The 24287-nt window shown below is 32.4% G+C and overlaps 1 protein-coding gene across 5 annotated transcripts in view; it reads right to left on the reverse strand.

Moving 5' to 3' along the window:
• Positions 1 to 24287, reverse strand: part of EPHA5 (EPH receptor A5) — a 321883-nt gene that overhangs the window by 107954 nt on the left and 189642 nt on the right. For all 5 annotated transcript variants that reach the window (XM_032632597.1, XM_032632593.1, XM_032632596.1 and 2 more), the window contains exon 6: positions 3338 to 3462. In XM_032632597.1, the coding sequence (XP_032488488.1) occupies positions 3338 to 3462 (125 nt within the window). The remainder of the gene's footprint in view (positions 1 to 3337; positions 3463 to 24287) is intronic.

Below are 24287 nucleotides of genomic sequence, written 5' to 3' on the forward strand. Positions count from 1 at the left end.
TCTGTAAAATGGAAAACACTGACCAAAAGTTAACTTCCCCAAAATAATATATAAGGGTTGCTGCGTTAAAAGCATATAGGTAGGCAACTTGTTATTCATTTATTGAGAATATGAATAGAAATCTTTTCTCCCCAAATCATTTTTTCTTACTTTCAGTTATGCAGATAATAGAATGTATTAATACAGTTTTAAATATAAAATATTAAGTGTAAAACCAAATCTTACTGAAATAAATATAAACATGAACTATAAAGAAAATATTTCCACAACATGGATAAAATTAATTAGAATCAACATGAATAGAAAAGGACTCTGCCCCACCACTTGTTCAGTAACTCCTTGTTTTAATAGAAGAAGCAGCTTAAAAGAAAAAAAAAAGATAAATCCTTGCTCTTAATATTATGTATATGAGACTCATGCATATGCTGGGAAGTAAGAGTAAAAACAATCGAAGGTTACTCATAAGGGGAAAAAAATCAGGACAATTTCCTTAAAGACAAATAAAAAGGATATGGGAGGGGGAAGGGTAAGCTGTGACAAAGCGAGAGAGAGGCATGGACATAAATACACTACCAAACATAAGGTAGATAGCTAGTGGGGAGCAGCCGCATAGCACAGGGAGATCAGCTCAGTGCTTTGTGACCGCCTGGAGGGGTGGGATAGGGAGAGTGGGAGGGAGGGAGACACAAGAGGGAAGAGATATGGGAACATATGTATATGTATAACTGATTCACTTTGTTATAAAGCAGAAACAAACACACCATTGTAAAGCAATTATACTCCAATAAAGATGTAAAAAAAAAAAAAGAAAAGAAAAACAAACTCATTGGTCCATCTAGTTGCTTCAGGTAAAGAAAAACTATGCAGGAAAACAAGTACTTGTTAAACTTTTAGTCGATCTGCTGTTGAACTTTATTTCATCTAAGATATGTATATTCAAATATATAATTTTCATAGTACAGTTATTTTAAAATGTCATTATGCACCTCAACTTCTTTTAAAATCAATTTTAATTACAATAAAAATCTGGAAACTTAAAATGTTTACAAAAGAATTCATAAAGATATATATATATTTGCTTAGCTTTGCATTAGTATGCAGTAATAAAGCTTACAAAAACTTGAAAAAGGAATGTAAACATTAATTTAACCAATTGTTTTTGGATACAGCATGTGCTTAAATTGTAGACTTCTAGCATTGGCAATTCAGTTTGGACCACTACTCCCAGAGAAACGGGAATCAGTGAGGGTATTAATATTATAACATTTTATTTGGTTTACCCTATTTTTTTTCGGTAAACACTGTAAATCTTATTGCAACATAGCTTTCTCTCAGAGGTATTTTTTTAGGACACTCTTGGTGAATAATGTATGAAATAATATATATATTTTTGAAATATAAGTATCTTCATTTGTGTTCCATAATAATCCACTAGTTACATGTAATGCCACCAGCAAATCATTCCTAGAGACAACTATTTCAAACATGATAATTGAGCTTTTATTTATCTATTTATAAAATGAATATATGAATATTGTATAGACATCCAAAACCTAAAAAGAATGTAGATAACCTCACTCTCCCCCACATAAACTTGGCTGTTTTGTTCTCTGTTGTATCTTTACACAGGTAATTGTTGAATCAATGATGAACGAAGCAATTAAAAAGTGCTATGAATTGGGACTTCCCTGGTGGCACAGTGGTTAAGAATCTGCCTGCCAATGCAGGGGACCTGGGTTTGAGCCCTGGTCCGGGAAGACCCCACATGCCGTGGAGCAACTAGACCCGTGCACCACAACTACTGAGCCTGCACTCTACAGCCCGTGTGCCACAACTACTGAAGTCCACGTGCCTAGAGCCCATGCTCCACAACAAGAAAAGCCACAACGAGAAGCTTGCACACTGCAACAAAGAGTAGCCCCTGCTTGCAGCAACTACAGAAAGCCTGTGTGCAGCAACGAAGAACCAATGCAGCCAAATAAATAAAATTTATTTAAAAAAAAATCAGTTGCAAGAAAGTTTTTTAACAAATACTATGAATTACTTTAATGTATTTCAATGTTTTATCTATAATCTTTCATCTATGCATATAAATGGAATGTTGAATTTTTAAGTAACTTTCATTAACAGGATATCAGTATTTCTCATGATACTTTTGCATTAGTATAAGTGGGACCATTCATTCCCCCTCTCTTTTCCAATGTTCTACCTTGGACAGTTTCTTAGGTATTGCAGAGTAAGTTTTTGAACTTCCATCCTTTTCATTCTTCCCTAAGAGAGAAGGAGCGATGTCTCTGGGAGTTTGGGAGAAGCAACTGGGTAAGTGTGGCTGAGCCCTTCCTTCCCTTCTCTTTTGGGATCTGCTTCTCTGCATTATGTCAGCAATCTTTTATACTCCTACCTCCATAGGACACATATGTCTGGGCCAGGGTCTCCTATCCACCTCTTAGAGACTAGTTTGGGCACTCATCTATCTTTATCTGGTCTATTAGAACTCAGGTTGTTCTAAGTAGTGTATGCCATTCAGATCTAGTCTGTACAAAAAATCACAGTAAAATAGGGTGGAAGTTGTCACTTCCAACATGGAAGCAACAAGGTGGCTACATATCTAAGCCAAATATTCCAGTCCAGCTTTAGAAATTATAAGTTCATCTTTAGTTTCCACCTGTTTATTCCTTTATCAATAGCTCATTCAGTTGTGGATTCAGCAAAGAGGAAGAGGGATGATTATTGCCTTTAGATTTCAACAACTATTATGGCAAAACATGTGAGAGTGGACCTAGGAGCCAACTCAGTGAAGAAGAGGAAATCAAGAAACTATAGAGAATGTGAAGCATACACTTCCAATTTTATGCCCTCAAATTTTTAAAATAAATTTTATGCTACAGTGTTAGATTTTTGTTATATTTTAAAATTATAAGGTACATATACACCTTATCTACCTATACTTCCTTAATAGTATAGGTATTATGCAGGGTTACTGGCCATAAGAATGTGTTTTTCCCTGTGGTACACTGCAGTTACTACTGAAGGTTAACAACTCCAGTGTTTGGGACACTTTGAAAATGTCCTATGACTTCATCTTTTAATGCTGTGAACCCTAGTTAAGCTAATGTTAGACTCTATGGCAGTATCCTGGCGGTGTAAACTATTTGGCAGCAGCAGAACACAAATAAAGTGCTCCCTGTACACTTCCAGCTTTCATAATCATGACTGCAAGTCAATTGTCATTGATTTACACATAAAATTCCAACATGCTTTTCTATAAATTGGATAACTGCAGTTGCTAAAATTAAAAAAAAAAAGAAGAAAAGATATTCTTTATTCTTAGTCCCACCTTTTCAAAATATTTGATTTCATACTCCAGGATGATTCCATTGGGGCGATCTGGCTCTTGCCAAGACAAAGAGATGCTGTTTTTTGCAATTTTCCCCTTTTTCACATTGGTGACTGGAGAGGGAGCTGCAAAATAAAGAGTAGCATGATTAACAGAGCCTTGAAATTACACCTGTCTATAATGTATATTGGGCATTCTTGACATGTAGAATAATAAAAATTCCAAATAATTAAATTTTCATTTTACTTGGAAATAATTATACTTTATATACAATTTTTACAGATTTTGAAGTGTTTTCAAAAAATATAAATCAACTAATATTCTGAGAATTTTCTATAATAAAATTGTATCACATAAAATCTTAAGTCTACATTTTCTCTATAAAGTTTAGATACATAAACTATCTCACTTTTGATAAAGATGTTCTTGATGACCTTATGTATATTCTATATTCCTAAAATTTGTGGACTCTGTATAATATATCCCATTACACTAATAATACATAATTATCTATATTACCACATTTTCACAGCATTAAAACTCTTATAATTTCTTATTTTTGAAATCATATGGGTCCTATAACCGCTGAAATTCATACATTAAATATAGTGGAGTTTTTCTTAAAAATATGCTATTAAATGTGTTAATATATTGAAAACAATAGCAAATAAAAGAGACATTTTCCTTCATTTCCATTTCCCCAAATATTTCAACAGAAATCACAATTGCTTATGGTGTTCATTGCTATTTGCCAGTGTCTATTAAATGACACTGATGAAAATAGAAAAAAGATATGCTATTTTAGGTATATCTGAATATTTTGAATTTGAAGTCACACACATATGAATATTTATTTCAACATCCATTTTTTATCAATTTGCTAAGACTTGTATAGACTCTCGGTTTGACACCATAAAGAGGTATTGACAAATACTTTTCTTGATGTAGATAACCTTTATTTTTGTAGTTTTCAGCTTTTATAGACAACCAAGGGAAAAAACCATCATGGACTACTGAATGGTATATATATATACACATATATATTATATATATATATAATATATATATATACACACACACACATATGTATGTGTGTGTATGTACAATGAGATAGAGAAATAATATATAATATACATATGTTATATATAAAATATATATGTATATACATATTTTATAACGTATATACATTATATATACATATATTTATATAATGTATACATATAATAAGATGGAAAAGAGGTCAGCCATAGTGAGTAGTGTATAACCACAGGCTTAGCCCTATGTGAACAGTATTAGACATCTGGTGAGATTAAAATTTAAAGATATGTTATATACATATATATGTATAGTATTTCTAACTATTTTAATTTCCATCAGTGTTCAGACAAAGTAATACACTCTAATTTGTTATGTTTAATTATTTTTTCTACACCTCCAAAAATGTAATCAAATCAGAGGCACCACTTTGAGCAATAGACCGCAAGAACAAAGTTTAGAACTGTTTGGTGGGCCCCATACTGGTGTGACAAGGGTGTGGGGAAGAGGCTCATCATTTAAAAACAGAAGTGAGATCCTGTCACTCCTCTGTGCCTCTCTGTTTCACTGCAGAGTGAAAACCAAATGTGCAAATGCATACAAGCATCACTACCGTATGGCTCTTTACATCTCTGACCCCATCACCGCCTGCTACCCTTCTTCAGCAGCTCTACCCAGGCTGGCTGTCTTTAGGCACTTCTGACACACTACTGCCTAAGGATCTTTGTATTTGCATCCTATTATTCAGAGGTGCTTCTCACCCTGACTTCTCCAGGGCTTTCTCCCTGCTCCGGGTTTCTCACCGGAACAGACCTTTCTTGTCTGTTCTTTAACTCAGCCCCCCTCACCTCGCCATGCCCTCTGTTTCTTCAGTGTTTTTTCTCCCTAGTTCTTGAACTTCCACCATCTGATATTCATATCTTAATTCTATATTTGCTTTTTTCAGTCCTCTCAAGTAAAATGTAATTTTTATGAAAGCAGGGATATCGTTTATTTCATTCACAGCTGAATCCCTAGATCTAGAACAGCACCCGAACAGAGAAGGATTCCATAAATATGTATGGAATAAATGACCGGTGGTAAAAATCAAATATAGAGAAAACCTTTACTTTTTATTATGTATTATGTCAACAAACTCATCTATGAAACGTGTGAAGTGTCTTTCAATAAAATTAAAACAGAGACAGATATACTCTGTAAGAGCAAAATTTGTTAACTAGTGTTTTCTAGTGTTTTATGTACTCATAATACGGTGATAATGACTTTGGTACTATAAAATGTACTTTTATTCTTTTAATCATAGCACTTTTGTGGTATTCAGATTCAGAGGATGCATAATTTCAGCTTTATCTGTTTTTCTTAAACATGTCCAACTCCACACATTTTCTGGACTACTACAGAACACATAGTGTGCATATAAAGCTAAAATTGTCTGAAAGAAGTTTTGAAATTGCAGTGTATTTACTTCCACAGAAACTTTACTGGACTGGTGGTTCTCACAGTCACATTTTGGCATAAGTTCAAAGTCCCTATTGATTCCCTCATGAGGGAAAAGTCATGCCATACTTGGTATTGTGGACAAAGCATTCAGAAGACATGGAAACAAGAAAGAGGAAGCTATAAGCCCCCTAGCTCATCATAGTGTTTGTAGCAAAATAGCAAATTTACTGACAGAAACAGGAACAGAGAATTAAGGAAGACAGTAGAATTTTTTTAATGTACTTTGTTCAGTAGTGAATATCTTTATGAATTATCTTAAATTATAAACTATACTCACTTTCCCATTACCACTATATATTTTTTGCATTATACTTTAGTAAAGATCCAGACAAAGACTGTCTTTAAAGTTCTTCACTCATTTTACTACATTGCAAACATTCTCATTTTGATTGATGCATTTCTTGTAGGTAGCTATCAGTTTTCACTTAATAAATTGATAGTGCTGCCAACTTTCTATTCATAATTGCATTTAACATGTATGCTCCATGAAGACAGGGATTAATTTGGTTTAGTTCACTGCTATATTCCCAGCACCAGAAAACTACTTGGCATATAGATATTTCATAAATTTTTATTGAATGGAAACATGCATTCATGAATGAATGGGAAATACACACATCATCATGTATCATTCAAAACCGAGTTTGTCTCATCTTACTTGCATAGACTGGGCTCTTATTATTTGGAGATTTATGCTTTATTTTAAAGCAATCAATTCTTTAATAAAATAATCAACCATTTCAACATGAAGCTATCAAATAAACATCAGCACAGACATAACCAGCCTAAGGTGGAATTCTTTGTTATTTACTTACATCCATCAAACTTAAACATAACCTGTATGGCTTTCAAAGACTGTTTGATTTAATAAACACCATTGTTTTCCAACTTTGTTGTCTCAGAGGCTAAATAATATCCTTTAAATCATGGTTCAGAATGGAGGGAGAAGAGGAAACCACTTCTCAGCTCAGAGTAATTCAAGAATAATTTGCTCTGTGACGAGACCATTTCTGCATCATTTGTGTAAAGCTGATCAAAGTGGGGACACTGACAGCTCCTGGAGACACAATGATGATGTGAAAATTGTAAATGTAAGCACTCTTACCCTACTGCAAAGTATTTTACAGATAATATGTACATTAACATAATTGTAACCAGGTTTGTCAATTGCAGGGCATGTTTAATTTATTTCATTCATCTCCCTCACTAATACCGTCTGCTCATTCTTTATCTACTCAACCATTTATTAAGTAAGCCTGGAACAAAATGAGAATTATGACACAGAGCATTGCTGCTTGTAAAATTGCACTGAATGATGTTACATCATAAAACTATTACCATCCTAGTGTAAGAAGAACAAAAATACTAGGAATCGAGTGTGAATAGAACAAAATAATTTACATAGCTTCTAAGTTTCATCTTATGTGGAAACATCCCAAATTGTTTCTGTATTGTAGCTTCTATATTGGAGGTGAACTTTGAATACCACTATAATAAAGCAAGATATTTATCCCTTAGTAACATTTCCCATTATGGGCTAATTTGTCTAATTGAACTTAAAAAACTTAAATTGAGAATGGTTTTATATTTATAGAAAGATTATTAAAGTAGTACAGAGAGATTCCCTGTATCCCACACCTAATGTCCTCTATTAGAAACATCTTTAAAAAAAAGTGGATATATGTATATGTATAACTGACTCACTTAGTTGTACTACAGAAACTAACACAACATTGTAAATCAACTATACTCCGATAAAAGTTTTTTAAAAAGATGTTGTAAGATGTTTCCTACAACAGTACAGTATATTTATCACAATTAATGAACCAATATTGATACATTATTATTAATTAAAGTTCATTTTTATTCAGATTTCCTTATTTTTACTTATTATCCTTTTTATACCCCAGGATCACACTCAGTATCTGCCCAAATTATTGTCTCTTCAACCTATTTACTTATTTGTTTAATCATTTATTTATATTCATGTGGAGTATGGACACATGGGTTTTTTATACTTTAGTTTATAATCTAATACTTTATTTTTTACTCATACTGTTAAAGGTTTGGCCATTGATTACTCTTTCAGTTAGCTCCTACGTCTCTTTGACATACCCCTATCATCCCGGGTTTTTCTGTCTGTTTTCTACATCACTTTCTTTCCCCCTGGCACTGCAAGACCAGATGCGCTAGGTCCATCTTGTTTATTTACTGTCCTCAATCTTAGAATAAGTAATTTCTCCTAGGAACACTGGTTTCTTTTATTGGAGAATTCCAAGGTCTGGATAAGAGTGCTCCTTGCTACTGGGGTTTTGCTTCTTGGCCCTCTCAGCTGGCTAAGCCAGGAAATAAATGAGTGTATGTTAACCTGTGTATATCAGTAAACATTTCTAAATATAACTATATGTGTATATATATATATATATATATATATGTTAAGCTAAACATAAGTATAAACTGATGTCACCACCTCTAATCACTTATCACACAGATTATTCTAGCTTCTTCACCCTAACTTATCTGTAACCTCCTACTTCAACAGTGGCTCCCACCATCTGCCATCCATTTACTTAATTGTTTAATTCCAGTATATATGTCTAGTGGTTAAAGAATTGCCAATCTGTGTCTGTTTGACTTATTGATAATTATATAACGTAGAAATCTCTAACATCTCAATGGCACAAGCAATGACATACAAAAGTCTGCTGTTATGTAAAACAGCATATCATCCTAACTTTTCAAATATAGAAGCTAGTTTAGGGCACAGTGTCCTTAGATGGGAAGGGATGCCATGACACAGACAGCTTTGAAGTCAAGCAGAATTGGCTTCAAATCCTTTGGCAACCAGCCATCTCCTAGCTGAGTGATTCTGTTTCAGTTACTTAACCACTATGAATGTAAATTCTATCTTTAAAATAGGAACAATGATACAAACTTTTTATAAGACTGCAGTCTGATTCTGTATTACAGTATAGGTATAGGGTAGGTACAAATTAAGTACTGTTTGTATTAATAGTTTTAAAATATTAGACAATTGTTTAAGAAGACTTCAATAACAGATTCTAACTCCTTAATCCTTTCAACCTTTCATCAATCAAAATTATATGTAGCCTCTTCTCTAAACTTGACACTGTTCTAAATGTTGGATGGGTGAGATCAAAAGGCAAAGTACCTATACAGATAAGATATTTAATTTTCAACATCCAGTGGATTTCACAACTCTACATAAATAAATAGTTATAGGTAAACTTCCTTCATCATCGCAGATTTTTTTAAAGACCTAAAAGTGTTGAATTTTTAATTGCTAATTAAATGACTAATAATTCACTTAATATAGATTAATGTGTGTCTCATTATTCAAAAGAAAGTTATCATGATGAAAACATGAAACTTAATTGTGTTACATGGAATAAGAAAATACCATTCATCAGTCCCTGTACACAATGCTATTTGTGTAGACAAAAATAAACTATAGATAGACTCAAGTATTGGTTACTTACATTTAAAAAAATCAAATAATACATCTCTATGTATCGATATTTGACCTATCCACATAAAATTTGAATCTTAAAGCACTGAGAAAGATAAATAAGGTAATATTGAAATCTTTTCAGTCTGTGACAATCCACAAATGTGTTAAAACTTTCTCAGATGGCACTTCTTTTACTTTCCTCCAAAGGTCCCTCCACATGAGTAATGTATTAGTTTATTTATACACAAGCTTTAAAAATACATGTATCTTATATTTAATTCCATAGGTCAAAATCTGGCCAAGTGGATTGTCAATATTTGCCAGCTGGAAGCTCCCACTCATCTCTGCCATGCAGTTCCTCATATTTAGGTGTTTCTTGTTACCCAGATGGGTCTGGGACAGTGTTTTTTAAAAATACAGATTATTAGGCTTCACTCCAGGAAATTCTGACTCAGGAGGTCAGAATGGGCCAAGGATTCTGTGTTTTTTTTTTTTTTTTTTTTTTTTTTTTTGCAGTATGCGGGCCTCTCACTGTTGTGGCCTCTCCCGTTGCAGAGCACAGGCTCCGGACGCGCAGGCTCAGCGGCCATGGCTCACGGGCCTAGCCGCTCCGCGGCATGTGGGATCTTCCCAGACCAGGGCATGAACCCGTGTCCCCTGCATCAGCAGGCGGACTCTCAACCACTGCGCCACCAGGGAAGCCCGGATTCTGTGTTTTTAATAAACACTCTAGGTGAATTATTTTTTCAGTAATTTTGGGAAATATTGAAGGCAACCATACTAGGATCAATTCTTTTAACAAAATTATACAAACCTGGAAACCTGAGGCAAGAAACTGGATCAGTGTTGTTTTGTGAACTGTTGACTTCTTAAACCTTTGGCTCACTCTAACTGCCTTGTTATCTTGATGTCTGATACCATATTTGCCTTTCTTCATTTGGGAATTGTTTCTTTTTATATTTTCCTGACCCATTAGTATTTTTTTTGTAAACTGATTTGTTTGTTCATTCAAGCAATCTGTTTTAGTTCAACCAGACTATAATCTCCATAAAATTAGAAAAATCTTGTGCCTTTTTCACTATTGTCTGCTTAGTTTTTAGAACAGTTTCTGGATGATCCTAGGCACACACAAATTTTGATAAGAGGTGAATACTTATCCACATTCTATTACAATAGATTTTCTAGAGTTTTAAAATGAAGTCACACCGTATGTATTCTTTTTAGTTGGATTAATAAGGGACATGAGTAAACTTGCTGAGAGAAATGGATATGATTGCTGTCTTATTTGTAGTGATGTTTCACAGGTATGTAGATATGCTAAAACTTATCAAATTGCACACTTTATGTGCAGTTTATTGTATACCAATTATACACCAATAAAGACACTAAAGTGTATGTGCGTGTGTGGGTTTGAAGTGAAAAGCATATGTGCCCAATGCCCCCCCAAGACTATTTATCAAAATGTGAATTAGTTAGAAAAGTGTAATAAAATAATATTGAAAGTTTTATTTTTGGGAAAAATTTGAATTTATTTTTATACGTTAGTTATAATTGAAATTTAGTGGCTTTAATAAAAATTCTATATAGATAATTACTTCTTTGCTGCTTAGGTAGACTGAAATAAATATTATAAAAATTAATGACTACAATCTCTTGTTACAGACTTGATATTTTTGTCTTTGTATTGTACCATACTCTGATGATACAATATAAATGAAAGTTGTAAATGTATATCAAGCTATAATAGACTCTTAACTTAAAATCAATTTTAAGGAAAATAAATGGTAAATGTTTAAATCATTCATGAGAAATGGCAGGAAGATAAAATAAAATAGAAAGAAGTGTGACCAAAATTATGTTGCCTCGGTGTCTGATGCAAACTGACACTATATCATCATCTATCCTCAAATTATGAACAAGCATTTGGAATACTGTGCTTACTTGAATTTTCCCTATATGTGAATTTTCACTTATTTTCTTTCTAAAACAAAACATCTTTTAGTCTCACTATTAGCAAAACTTCCACATTTTTTAAAAAGGTAGAATCATCGAAATATTTTACATTATCTGATTTTTACATTATCATAACGCTTCTATTTCTTTATATAATTTTAGACCATCTTTTGAAAGATTTCTACCCCAAGGTAAAAAGCAAAAAATGATTTTATTTATATGGTAGTGCGCTTAGTGAGGGCAGGGACAATTCCTTAATTGTATGGTTTCCTTCCAAGTGCAAAGTGCTGACTGAAATGGACCGAACTGACATGGCAGCAATTACCAAAGGAATGGTTAAGAATGTCTACATATAAAAGAGCTGTCTGTCGGGCTCAATTCATCCTGGAAGACTTTTAAAAGTTTGTGTTTTTTTTTTTTAAACTGAAGTTATTTAAAAATTTGTTTAATCCTGATCTTGCATTTGTACCATCTGTTGGACAGTAACTTCCCCATCGTTGGTCACTTTGTGCCATTTCTGTTTTTTTTTTTTTGCGGTACGCAGGCCTCTCAGTGGGTTTATGTAGTTTAATGAAATGTAGATACATCCTTATTTCATTATATTTTTATATATGTGTATATAAAATGTGTATATTTATATATATACATATGTCTATATCTATATCTGTATATATAACACTCTATATATACATATACATATATACATAAATAGCAAGAGAGTAATGTGCACCTTTTGTATAGCTGGTTTAATGAAACTACATACAATGACTACTGTGCTATACTTGCTTTTGAGTACATATATATCATTTGAACCTAATAAGCAATTAGATTTCCTAATGTAAATGAGAAATGCAGCTTGCTAAATTAAATAATAAACATATCTGAAATTGTCAAAATGGAAAAGTGGGACAGATATTTTTAAATATGTACATGTTCATTGAGTATTATATCGTATATTTTATATTTCGTACTATATGTAGCATATAAATGATAGATGTATACACTTATTCTATACTTAATATATATTTATTACTATGTTGTCATTTGATACCACCAGACTAAGAGAAATAACTACAGTGCATTCTCATCACACCTGGTATCCACGGTCTCTTCTAAAGAAAAAAGGCATTTTAGAGGTTTCTTTCTCAAATAAAAATTCAATCTGCTCATTTAGACAAAACCTACAATCCCTCCATCTTAAAAGCCTGCACTGGATCTTTTGATATATGATCAAAAGACCATTCCAAAAAAACTGGCTTTAAATGTCAGTACTTATAGAGAGATGACATCCTTTTTAATAAAAAGAACCTATGAACTGAAATGTCCCATTAGGTATAGTTTGTTTTTTTTCAAAAACTTGAAAATCATAAGATACTGAAAATAAATTGTTTTCAGTAGGAAATAAAACAACTTAATTGCAAAGAAGTAATTTTGATGTGATCAGACTTAATAGTATTAACCATATGCATCAAATACCATTTTGAAGACATGTGCACAATGATGTTAATTAGAAAAGAAAATGGCAATAATAAAAAGAGAGAACTATATCACTGGCACTTATAGTCAATGTTTTTCCGATACAATCATGCAAATTACAAAACAAATATTAAATGTAACAATGTGTAAAATGACACATGCCTCTTTATGAATTAATCCCACACTAAACAAACTATCATAGAATTTGTTTTTCATTTATTACTTCTTATTACCCTATAATAGAATTTTTATTACACAAAATGGCCTTACTATCAATGACAATTTAATCTTAACCACAATATTCATTTTATGATAAACAGAATTTAAATAGTTTTTACAATATCCTTTTAAAATAAAGTGGGGTTATATTTAGCAAGTAACATGGCACAGTTGGAAAACTTTAATCCACACAGTATTCTTCATATACATTATATCCAAGGGAATATAGTACCATATTTAATTTTAATCAATTTTACCAACTTTAATCAATGCTAAACCTCAATTATAGGATATGACAATTAGCCTTATAAAGTGGATAAATAGTAATTAGGTCAATAAACACACTCATAACTCATGTTTTTTCATAAGAGAAAAATTAATCTCTTCTTATAAATCCATATTATGTAAAGTCTTGTTTACCACAGAATAAGCCATAAACAATAACAAAACCATTAACTGGTAACTTTAATTCAATTCTTAATTACTTCAAGATTTTCATAATATAAACTGATCCAGCATTTTAAAAAGCAAAATAAACACATCATAAATATAAACAACCTATTTTTTTCCTTTATCACTTCCTATTGGTCTTAATCTTATACAGCTATATAAACAATAGGGATTATTTAATTCAACAAAGATCGTGATAATAAGTTATCATTTATCTATTGACTGTTTAAGTAATCAGATTAAATTTCTGTTATACCATTTAAGTTCAAGGCCATCACATCTTCTTTCCCTAAATATATTTTCTCTGAGGCCATCTGACAGGATTCTTTTAAAATCTGAAGTTGTGCTGGTAGAAACAAGAAATTAAATTTTATGGCTATCAAACAACCAAGGAGACATGAGCAGTGTTTATCAGCTGACCTCATAAACATCGCAATTACAATATCTTGAAATAGTATAATTCCTAGCAGCAACAAGAGAGGCCAGAAGAAAAGGCAAGGTTAATGATTATAGGTAGTCAACATTTTAAAGTCCAGAAAAAAGCCAAATCAAGATATTCTGTTCCAAGTTAGTAATGTTATCAGATATTCAATTCTTCATCTCTTACCATGAGACCAATTTTAGTGAATCCAACCACATATTTCCCAGGTGGTGGGAAATCTCAGCTAATATTGAATTTGCATGTGAGGCCATTTTCTTTTGAGAGTGACCACACAGAGAAATTTCTAAAGCCAACAAAATACAGCACTATATATTTGTCATTAGAAGTTCAAATAGCATGAGGTTCATATGTTTTGTTTTATTGGAGCAGTAGTTTGTGCTCATATTTTCCAGAAAAGAAAAATAAAAGTACATAATCCTAGCTGTAAAATGCCCAAGATGATGCATTTTGTAAAATTTCAGTTATTACTCAGAAGGGATTAAGTCTACATTTTACTTTGACAAATGTTTAACAAATTTTGGCTAAAAAAAAAGGAGGAAGTACATTCATGGATGAATAGATGGATAAAGGAGTTATTGTAATTACCTGATAATACATTGCATTTACAGTAAACATTACATGCCTGATACTTTGTAGTCTAAGTACTTTATACACATTAACTCATTAAATATTTCTAACATCCCTAGGAAGTCCACACTATTATCATCCTCTTCTGAAGCACTGAAAATTTAAGTAATGTTCAGTCAACCCACCAGGAATTGGTAGACCTAACCAGTCTTGCTTCAGAGTTTGTATTCTTAAGCATTACACCATAGAATAATAAAAGAATCCCTCAATAAGAGAGATGTTGCACTTTGTACTTAATTGGACATCAAATTATGTTAAAGATTACTCAGATTACATAATTTTTCCTTGATATGGCCTAACCTCTTAATTTTTGTTCAACTTTTTAGTATCTTCCAAAGCTGATGACAGAAAACAAAATAAAAACAATAATCTCATAAAAGATTAGGCAACTCTACTGTCATATATACTGTATGCATTTTGTGATGTATAATTGTATCTACTCTGAGTTGTATTACCTAAAGCAATGGCTTTACAATCATTTGACCTACCATTTTTAAATATGTATTTTAAATATATGTAAGTTTAAAAAAATTTTAAACACATGTTAAGTCAGAAAGAGAAAAACAAATATATATTAATGCATATACGTGGAATTTAGAAAAATGGTATAGATGAACCTATTTGCAAAGCAGAAACAGAGACACAGACGTAGAGAACAAATGTATGGACACCAAGGTGGGGGGGTTGGGATGAACTGGGAGATTGGAATTGATGTATGTACACTACTATGTATGAAGTAGATGGCTGGTGGGTGCTTACTGTATAGCACAGAGAACAAAAACACTAATTCATAAAGATATATGCACCCCAATGTTCACTGCAGCATTATTTACAGTAGCTAAGATATGGACACAACATAAGTAGTCATCAATAAATAAGTGGATAAAGAAATTGTGAGATATATATGTGTGCGTGTATATATATATGTATATGTATGTATACATACATATATGTATACATATACATATGTACATATATATACACACACATATATACCTCACAATCACAAGATTGTTGCCTCACATAATGTTGTAACTCCTCTCACTAACAAATTGCAACTTTGAAACCAAAATGTTGACTATTTTTTATCTGACCACAAAGTACTCAATCCAGGGCATGCTCTTCGGAAAGAATTTATGTGACTTCTCCAGCTTGCTCCGGAAAATGCTCCAAGCAGACACAATGCTTTGTAAAGATACAGTAATTAAAATAAAGCCTATAAATGAGACAACACACAAAATATAGATTCCTATATTTTCTCCATTGCCCTCCTGTGTGCAAATTGTGGTATATGTAGGTAAAGAAATTTACCATTAACAGTCTATTTTACATATAATAACAACATAAAAGGAAGAGCAAATCACTTATAATATCCAAATTCTGACTAACACTTAGTCATAAACTAAATATACACCCTGGGCAAGTTCATGAATGTTTTATTAGCACACATGAAAACCCAACTTACTATCACTGAGAATTTTAGAATTTAAGATTTGTGTAATAGGTGTTTGAGGTCAGTACGTGATTTGTATCCCCTGTTACAGGTTTCTCGGCCCAGAGTGGAAGCAGTTGCATTGATTAGACCACACTGATATGGGCCAAGGATAATATTTGCAGCACTCAGATGAAGAAGTATGCTTAAAGGCATAACAAACAGTCATAACATTTATTGGGGCTCTTTCATCTTCAAAAGATGATTTTTTAAAGTGTAGGAGAAATTAAGAAATCAAAATATTACAGACCTTGATGCTGACTCACAGTGCAGTAAGAAGAGATCTCTTAGCAGTCTCTGAGATCTCTAATTAGATTGACAGATTTTAGAATTACTCTCAAGAAATTAAAGGTTTATAAACAAAGAATTTTTCTAGATGTGGGTTGTTGCACTCCTTATTCTCTGAAAAGTTCTCATGATTGCTGGAAATCTCAGATCTGGGAGCAAGGAGAGCTTCTGTTCTGGCTCTGCCACTATCCTTTTAGCATTACGGGCAAATCATGGGGCCTTTTTATGTGTAAAATTAGGGTGCTGGAGCAGACTTTATATTATTCCTTCTGACACAAAATATTCTATAAGCATAGAAATGAAGCACTGGGGGAAAAAAAAAAGTCCATTGTGAATTGAGCAGAGAAGCCCTGACACATGGTCATGTATCTTGAGCCTCAGTCCAATTAAATGCCTGAATTAATACAAATTACCTCTTCTGTAAATTTTAAATGATTTTTTTTCAATTTTGGGGTCCTAAAAATTCATTATAATGTTAAAATTGAATTCAAAGCTTTTCCTTACTTGACGGTGGACATTATAATATTCTCAATGGACAAAGATAGCAACAGTTAATGATGAAATAACTGTATATAAGTTCACGTTATGTTTGTTGAGAACTAAACTGTTTAACATGAGAATTGCTTAATTCCACCTTTATCTATAGGAGGTGGGTCATTGGGGGCAGCTTCATCTTTTGAGGCAGAATTGTTCTGATGAAATTGAACTTGGGAAATCCGAAACTCTATATAAATAATTTTAACTGAATGATCTATACTCTCCAGACAGCATTGAATTACTTTGGAGAAATGTTTATATGTTTTCTGACCAACTACTTCAAGGTCTATTAAAGCAGTGTTACAAACAAGCACCAAAAACTGTAATTAATCATTAGTGATACACAGTTCCTTGGGGGCACTTTCATGCTAAATCTTGATCCTTTCCTATATTTTAAAACTCTTCTTTACTTAGAGGATCCAATAGATTATACCTCCTTATGACTAAATCATCCTCAAATAAGATAACGGAGGTACTAATGGAACAATCCAAAGAGTCTGGTAAAAAAATGATAATCTGGCACTGCATGTGTATTAAATGTTGACTAACTTGAGATTCAGTTTTTTTTGTTTTTGTTTTTTTCCATTTCTGAATATGGACAAAATTCCATGAGAAATTCTTAGATTCAGATGCACAGTGCCTATTTTAAATGTGTATATTTTAAAGAGTGAAATCAGCATGAGACTACACTAATATAAGAATTACTACAACAATAATTACCTGGCTATTTAGACATGAGATTATCTATCCACAACTAACTCACACCTACTGGGACCTGGAAAGTTTAATGACTTTGTGATCAATTATATAATGCCAAAGGTTGTTTTTTCCCCATAATTTAGTACTCATTTCTTTTCTTTTTATCCTCTCATGAATAAATGGTATCAGGCTTTTGATCTGTATATTTCCATCACAATAACATGGTAGGGGAGGAAACAAAACTCTTTTTACAGTGTTCACTGCCAGGAATTTATGAATTATGTGCTGATTTCTGTAAGTGTGCCTAAATATAGTGAAAGGGGCGTTTCATGAATGTGTAAACAAGAGAAAACATAAAAAGCAATGTTTTCTAATAGGGAAAACTAAATACTACCACTGTTATAATTTATTTTACTTTCACTTTCCCTCTTCACCCATGCATTACAAAGACATTTTTCTCAAACTTATCCCACAATCTCAGCTCATAATATTGTTGCAAAGAAGACGAATAGAGCACTCATACTGGCTTACAGGTCCTCAGAAAGAACCTCTAGCTTCCTGCCAATCAGAGTTTTTTCTTATTGTACTCAGTGGCCATCCTTCTTAACAAGTTTTAAAAGTTTAACAACCTTTCCAATGGGTCTTAAGAGTGTCTATCATCAATGTCTATCATCATTAGGCATTTGTTTCTTCAATTTATTAAAAAAGATATATCAAATTTTGGACAATCCATAAACAGTAATAGAATTCTATTCATTTTTATTAAATATTAAAATAAAATTGATTGTATCTTATAAGAAGTGCCAAGTAAAAAAGCAATTTTTTGAAATCCATAATCATTAGGGAATGGTCCAAATTTCTGATACAGAAGCAAAATTACCAATCCCACTAACTACAAAGTCATTCATAGGATTACAAACCTGTTGTTTTCAATTATAAAATTTGATTCAAAATTTTGAATTCTAGAGTGAATCTGGAATTCAGCTCCAGTTCTTTCAAAATATAGTAAAGTCAGAAAATTCTACCAGTGCCTCAGTATATTCATTTGTAAAATTGGGATTTTATCTCTCTCCCACCTAACTCACAAAGTCACAGGGAGTTGATGCCATATTAAATGTAATATTAAAATCATAAAATCTCTATATCAAAAAAATCATGAATTTACAGAGTTAAAATTAAGCATCCATTTCCTTTGTCTCTCCTGTGGTGTCTTATCAAATCTCAAAGGCTTCACACTGCATTTTTAAAAAATGTGTCAGAAATGGTCCTCTGGTTTCAGAGTTGAAAACAGTATTTATCTGTTCATAAAACACCATAGTAGAATCATTCTTCCATTTAATTAAATACTTGCAGACGGACTACCATGTGGCAGGCACTATTTTAATTGCTGGGGAAACAGCAGTGAACAACATAAGCAAGTCCATTCCTTCTTGAAGCTTACATTTAAAATGTTATCAATTTATCTATAAACCTATTTATTTAATGAGTAGGAGGTACCAAGAATAATCACCCCAATACCTCAAAATATTCCACTGAACTCAGATTATTACAAAAGTCTCACATCCATCTTTTCCACCTATTTTTTCCTATGTGAATTCCCTGCATCAGTTAAGTTAATTACTCAGTTAAACCCATTTACTTCTTGGAAATATATATATATATATATATATATATATATATATACATGAATAGTAATGTAAATACACATACATATATATATATTTTCATATTTTCATCTTGTTTGGAATGCCCTCTCACATCTTTCTTCTAAAATATGAGCTGAAAGCTATGGAAACCAAAAGAAGACAGTAAATAACCATGTGGAGTTGAAGAACATTATGAAAGGATTTAAATAAGGAAATATATGGGCTAAACCTTGAAATGGAAAATTTTCTATTGGGTAAAAACAACAAGGACCATTTGGGGTGAAGGAATATAAGTATAAATACTAAGAGATAAGAAAAAGGTATATCATTCTCAGTGATGTTTGATGTTATAAAGGATATGTGTGGTGGGTGAAAGCAGAAAAAGAAGTTGGAATAAGTGTTGAAAACCAGAATGCTGTTATCACTGATTTTATAATTAGGATAGTTTGTATTGTTGTTATTATTATTAATATTTTATATTTGGTATAAGTTCAGTGTCTTCAAATAGATATTGTGCTCTTAAAAACAGTGACCAGTGATCTGCAACTTTTTGCCCCTAATCTCAAAGCAATGGGAATCACTCCACAAATGTTTGTGATTGCTATTGCTAACACTGCTATTGTTGGTGCTGGCAGTGCGTGGTAAATATAATACTATTTAATATCAGTGAGAAAATCTATAGGAATTATAGAAATAGAGATCACAATGGCCTGGCAGATACTAGATTTTACCTGGGACTTGAATGATAGGCTATGAATGGATAGGAAGTAAGAAAGAAAGGAAATTTTACCAAAGAAAATGTCCAAAGGCTCAAATGTGCAAAATAGAAAAAGGCACTAAACTATGGGGACATTTAATCCTCTCTGGATTAAAGGGCTTGCACTAACATGTGTTTGGATAATAAGCTTAAATACTTGTGCTAGGACCAAAGTACCAGGAACTTTGTAAGTCAAACTGATACTCAGTTAGATTGGAGGCATAGGAACTAACATCATGAAAGTGGTACGGTAGGAAGATATCTCTGCCAAAGTATGTAGGATGTCTGGGATGGGAAGAAGGCAGGAGGGATCATATGAGATCGGTTTTAAAAGGAAAACAAAGAAAACAAAATGCATGAATGATTGTTTTGCCATCTCTTAAATAAGTTGTTTTCTTTTTCCAAGGGAATTACAATGCTATAACTGCTCAAACTCAAATCCTACAACCACCACCCCATGCTATCCTTCATTTATGTTAGGAAAAATGAACATCTACTCTGTTGAAAACCTTAAGGATCTCATACTCCCTGTATGGACATATTAAATTGATCATGAATTAAATTAGTTGCAAATTGAATTAATAATTAATCACAAATGTCCACTGATTCATTTCTATTATATTTTTTAAAACTTTCCTCATCTCTATTACAATGCCACCATAGATCAGGGTCTTACAATCTTGCTCTATAATTTCAACAGCCTCTAAATGGTGAAGTGCTACCATCACCTGAAAAGTAGAAGCCCTTTAGTCTGCACACAAAGATCTTGACCTTTCCTCAGCCTGTGCTTCTGCTCTCACATTCTTTCACTATCGTAACAGATGCATATCATGCCAGCCATCCACATTTTCCTGTGAAACACTGATTGGGAGCAACATTTTAAAAGTCTGGAGGCCAATGGTAGAGACATATTTCACAGAGACATCAAGCAGGCTGCAAAATGGAAACTAACTTTTGGAGTTAGCTACAAGACGGCTAGTGGATTTATTTAAAAAAATAAAAAACACAACACACACAAGAATGTCAGCTCAAAATGAGTAAAGGATAAAAGGAAGAAAGTTAAAGGTAAGTTGTAACTAAAAGAGACTATAGTAATATGTAATTATGAAAAAAGTGAGAACTCATAATTCTAGTTGAGAAAGAAAAAGGAAATAAAAAAGAAGGGTTCAGATGGCTTATATTTGAATATAGCTGTAACAGTTAACACTGATATACAGTTGTCCCTCGGTATCTGCAGAGGATAGGTTCCAGGAACCCCCCTCAGATACCAAAATCCATGGACGCTCAAGTCCCTTATATAAAATGATGTATTGTTTGCATGTAACCTACACACATCATCTTGTATACTTTAAATCATCTCTAGATTACTTGTAATACCTAACACAATGTAAATGTTATGTAAATATTTGTCAGTGCATGGTAAATTTAAGTTTTACTCTTTGAAACTTTTGGATTTTTTTTTCCAAATATTTTCCACTGGCGGTTGGTTGAATCCATGGATGTGGAACCCACGGATATGGAGGGATGACTATGTAGCTTGTATAACTCCATACACTGAATTCATTAAAATGTACTAAACTGTTACATATACTAACTGTTATAAATCTCATAACAACACTATGAGGTAGATGCTGTCACCATTTCTATTTTACAGACAGGAATACTGAGGCAGAGAGAGGGTACAAATAGCGTTGGAGATGGTCAAACCCAGGGAATCTGGGTTCAGAGTCCACATGCTTAACCACCGACAGTACTATACTATGTTACAACAGTTGTGTCCTAGAAGAGGCAGGAAAACTTGAAATACGTTAATACTTTCAGATATGTAAAAACTGCTTTACCCTTTTAAAGGAAATCCAAATATTTAGCATTGTTGTTTTGCTTGGATTTCCTGTACAACAAGAATTTAGATTAGTCAGTAGATGTTGTATTTGTGTCTAATTTCTAAGATAAATGGTGTACAATCTTTGTTCAACATAGAAAATTTTTTTTCCTATGAGACATAATCACTGTTTAAAGTTCTTGATAGTCTGAGATTTCTTATCTTGCAAGTGCTGGTTGAAAATTCCTTCTTAAACCTAGGCAGAATTACAAGATGCCAATATTAAGTGACATAAAAGCATTTGAGTTAGAAAGAAAATGTATACAAATCAATGATTAAGTAACCATAAAGTCAGATAACAGGGTATTTTAACTTGTCATCTTAGTGGGTTGAACTGAGGATTCATGATCTTTTTCAAAAACTCTCTGATTTATTTTAGCAATTCCAGTAGCATAGTTTATTCTGTATACAACATAGCTATATTTAATCTATTTTCTTTTATGTTTGCATTTGCCAAAAGGAAAGCCAAATGCTTGGGATTATCTGTATTTAATTGATTCAGGTAAAATGATGCCCTTGATGTTTATAAGAAGTAGGAAATATGCTTACATTAGGAGGGTTTTTGTCATCTGTGTAACTATGGTATTAATTATACTTTATTTCATTTATCTTTTTGCAATGCTTATAGGTTGTACTAGTTGCTTATTTCTTAGTTATCAAAAAATATTTCTTTTTTGGAAATACCACTAATATCATGAGATGTTCTCTCATAGAGTCTTTGTGAATGAATATTTATTTATATAGATATTTAAAACCAAATAGAGTTCTTTGTTTCTTAATAGTTCTTTAAATGACTATCTGAACATAATTATTTCTAATTTCAGAAATGTTACCATTAACCTCATGAAGCATTTGCACATAATCAGTATGAATATTACTAAAAATTTGCATAGATATTATCAAACAAAACAAAGGTATTCTCTGGCTTTTATTAATTCATTAAAAAGATTTTTAAATACATATATGAGTAATACACTAAGGGGGGAACACTGTGATAAAAGAGGAGGTTCCAGAGGAGACCCTGAGATCTGGATAAATATTGAATTTGGTATTATACCTATAGAATTTCAGTAATATTTATGCAAAAAAATATGGAAAATATGAATTTACTATATTTTTATGCAAGTTATTAAAATTATTCCTAAAGCTTTGCAAAGAAAAACAAACTCAGGATAGAATTCTCTGTTCTTGTCAGAATAGAGATGAATTTATTTTCCATTACTTTATCATATAAAAATATACTTCAATTTTTTTCTATGGTATTTCAATACATATATGTCCAATATTTTTTATTTGGGATTCATCAATGTTAAGGTATAACCCTGCCTAATTCTACGTCTGCAGATCCCTCCCTCTTAAAGTTTTTGGATATCAAAACATCACTCCAAATCTAGTAATTATAATTCAAAGTCTTATTACTCACTCAGACATATGCAAAGCGAGGGATGTCTTTGGGGAAGGGAAGGGTACCACCATGGGGAGGATTCTCATGTCTGGAAGGAGAGGAAGGGGGAGAGGAAGAGGAAAAGGTAAAGCCTGGTCTCAGGAGCCATTTCTGGTGACCCATCTCTCTGTGGGTGTGTTTAGAGGGGGTGGTAGTTGGGAAGGAAGATCAGAGGAATAATGTGGGTAGCCTTGTGTATGACTTCTCAAGCATAGGAAAAGTAAGTAGGGCTGGGGCTTCTGTCTGTCCTTGTCTGCACAGGCCTCTGTTAACTGTTCAACCAAATGCCATTTTGCTATGAGTGACTTATTGCTTCCAAACTTATTCCTCCACAATTTAACTATCAGAAATATATTCATTGTATGATACACAAAATGTTAACTTGGAAATTAATAAATACTTGTCAATACACCTGCTTATTGATTTTTTAATAACTTCAAGTCACCATATTATATAACACCATTAGGACATTTAATACTTTATTATAAAAACAAGTGATATAGAGTAATTAATTGAAGAAAAATGCAAATGACCAATAAACATGAAAAAAGTGCTTAGTTTCATGTAAATTAAAGCAACATTCATACCACTGGCAAAATTTTAAAAAAAATTTAAACACATCTTATAGTATTAAGAGTGTAAGAAAATTAATGCTTCCATGACTTACTTATAAAACAAGAAGTTTTTGAAAAGTAAGTTTACAGAATATCTTGAATTTAGAATGTACATCCCTAGAGAAATTTATCTTTACTACTAGGTAAACATATGCATAAAGTAATGCTTACTCTAACATTATTTATGAGGAAAAAAAAATAAAGAGGTAAGAGGGAAGAAAGAAAAAAATCTCAAGGGATGGAGGGAGGAAAGGAAAAAGGAAGGGACAGAGGGAGGAGGAGAAAAGGAGCAATTTGCATGATGTAGAAGAGTAATTAAGGTATATCCATTTTATGGAATACACTACAACTGTTAAAAAGGACAATGTAAATTACATATAAACACAGCCTTGGAAGGTTCTGCAAAAGGTATTAAGA

The sequence above is a fragment of the Phocoena sinus genome, chromosome 5, assembly GCF_008692025.1.
Source record: "Phocoena sinus isolate mPhoSin1 chromosome 5, mPhoSin1.pri, whole genome shotgun sequence".
Taxonomy (NCBI): Eukaryota; Metazoa; Chordata; class Mammalia; order Artiodactyla; family Phocoenidae; genus Phocoena; species Phocoena sinus.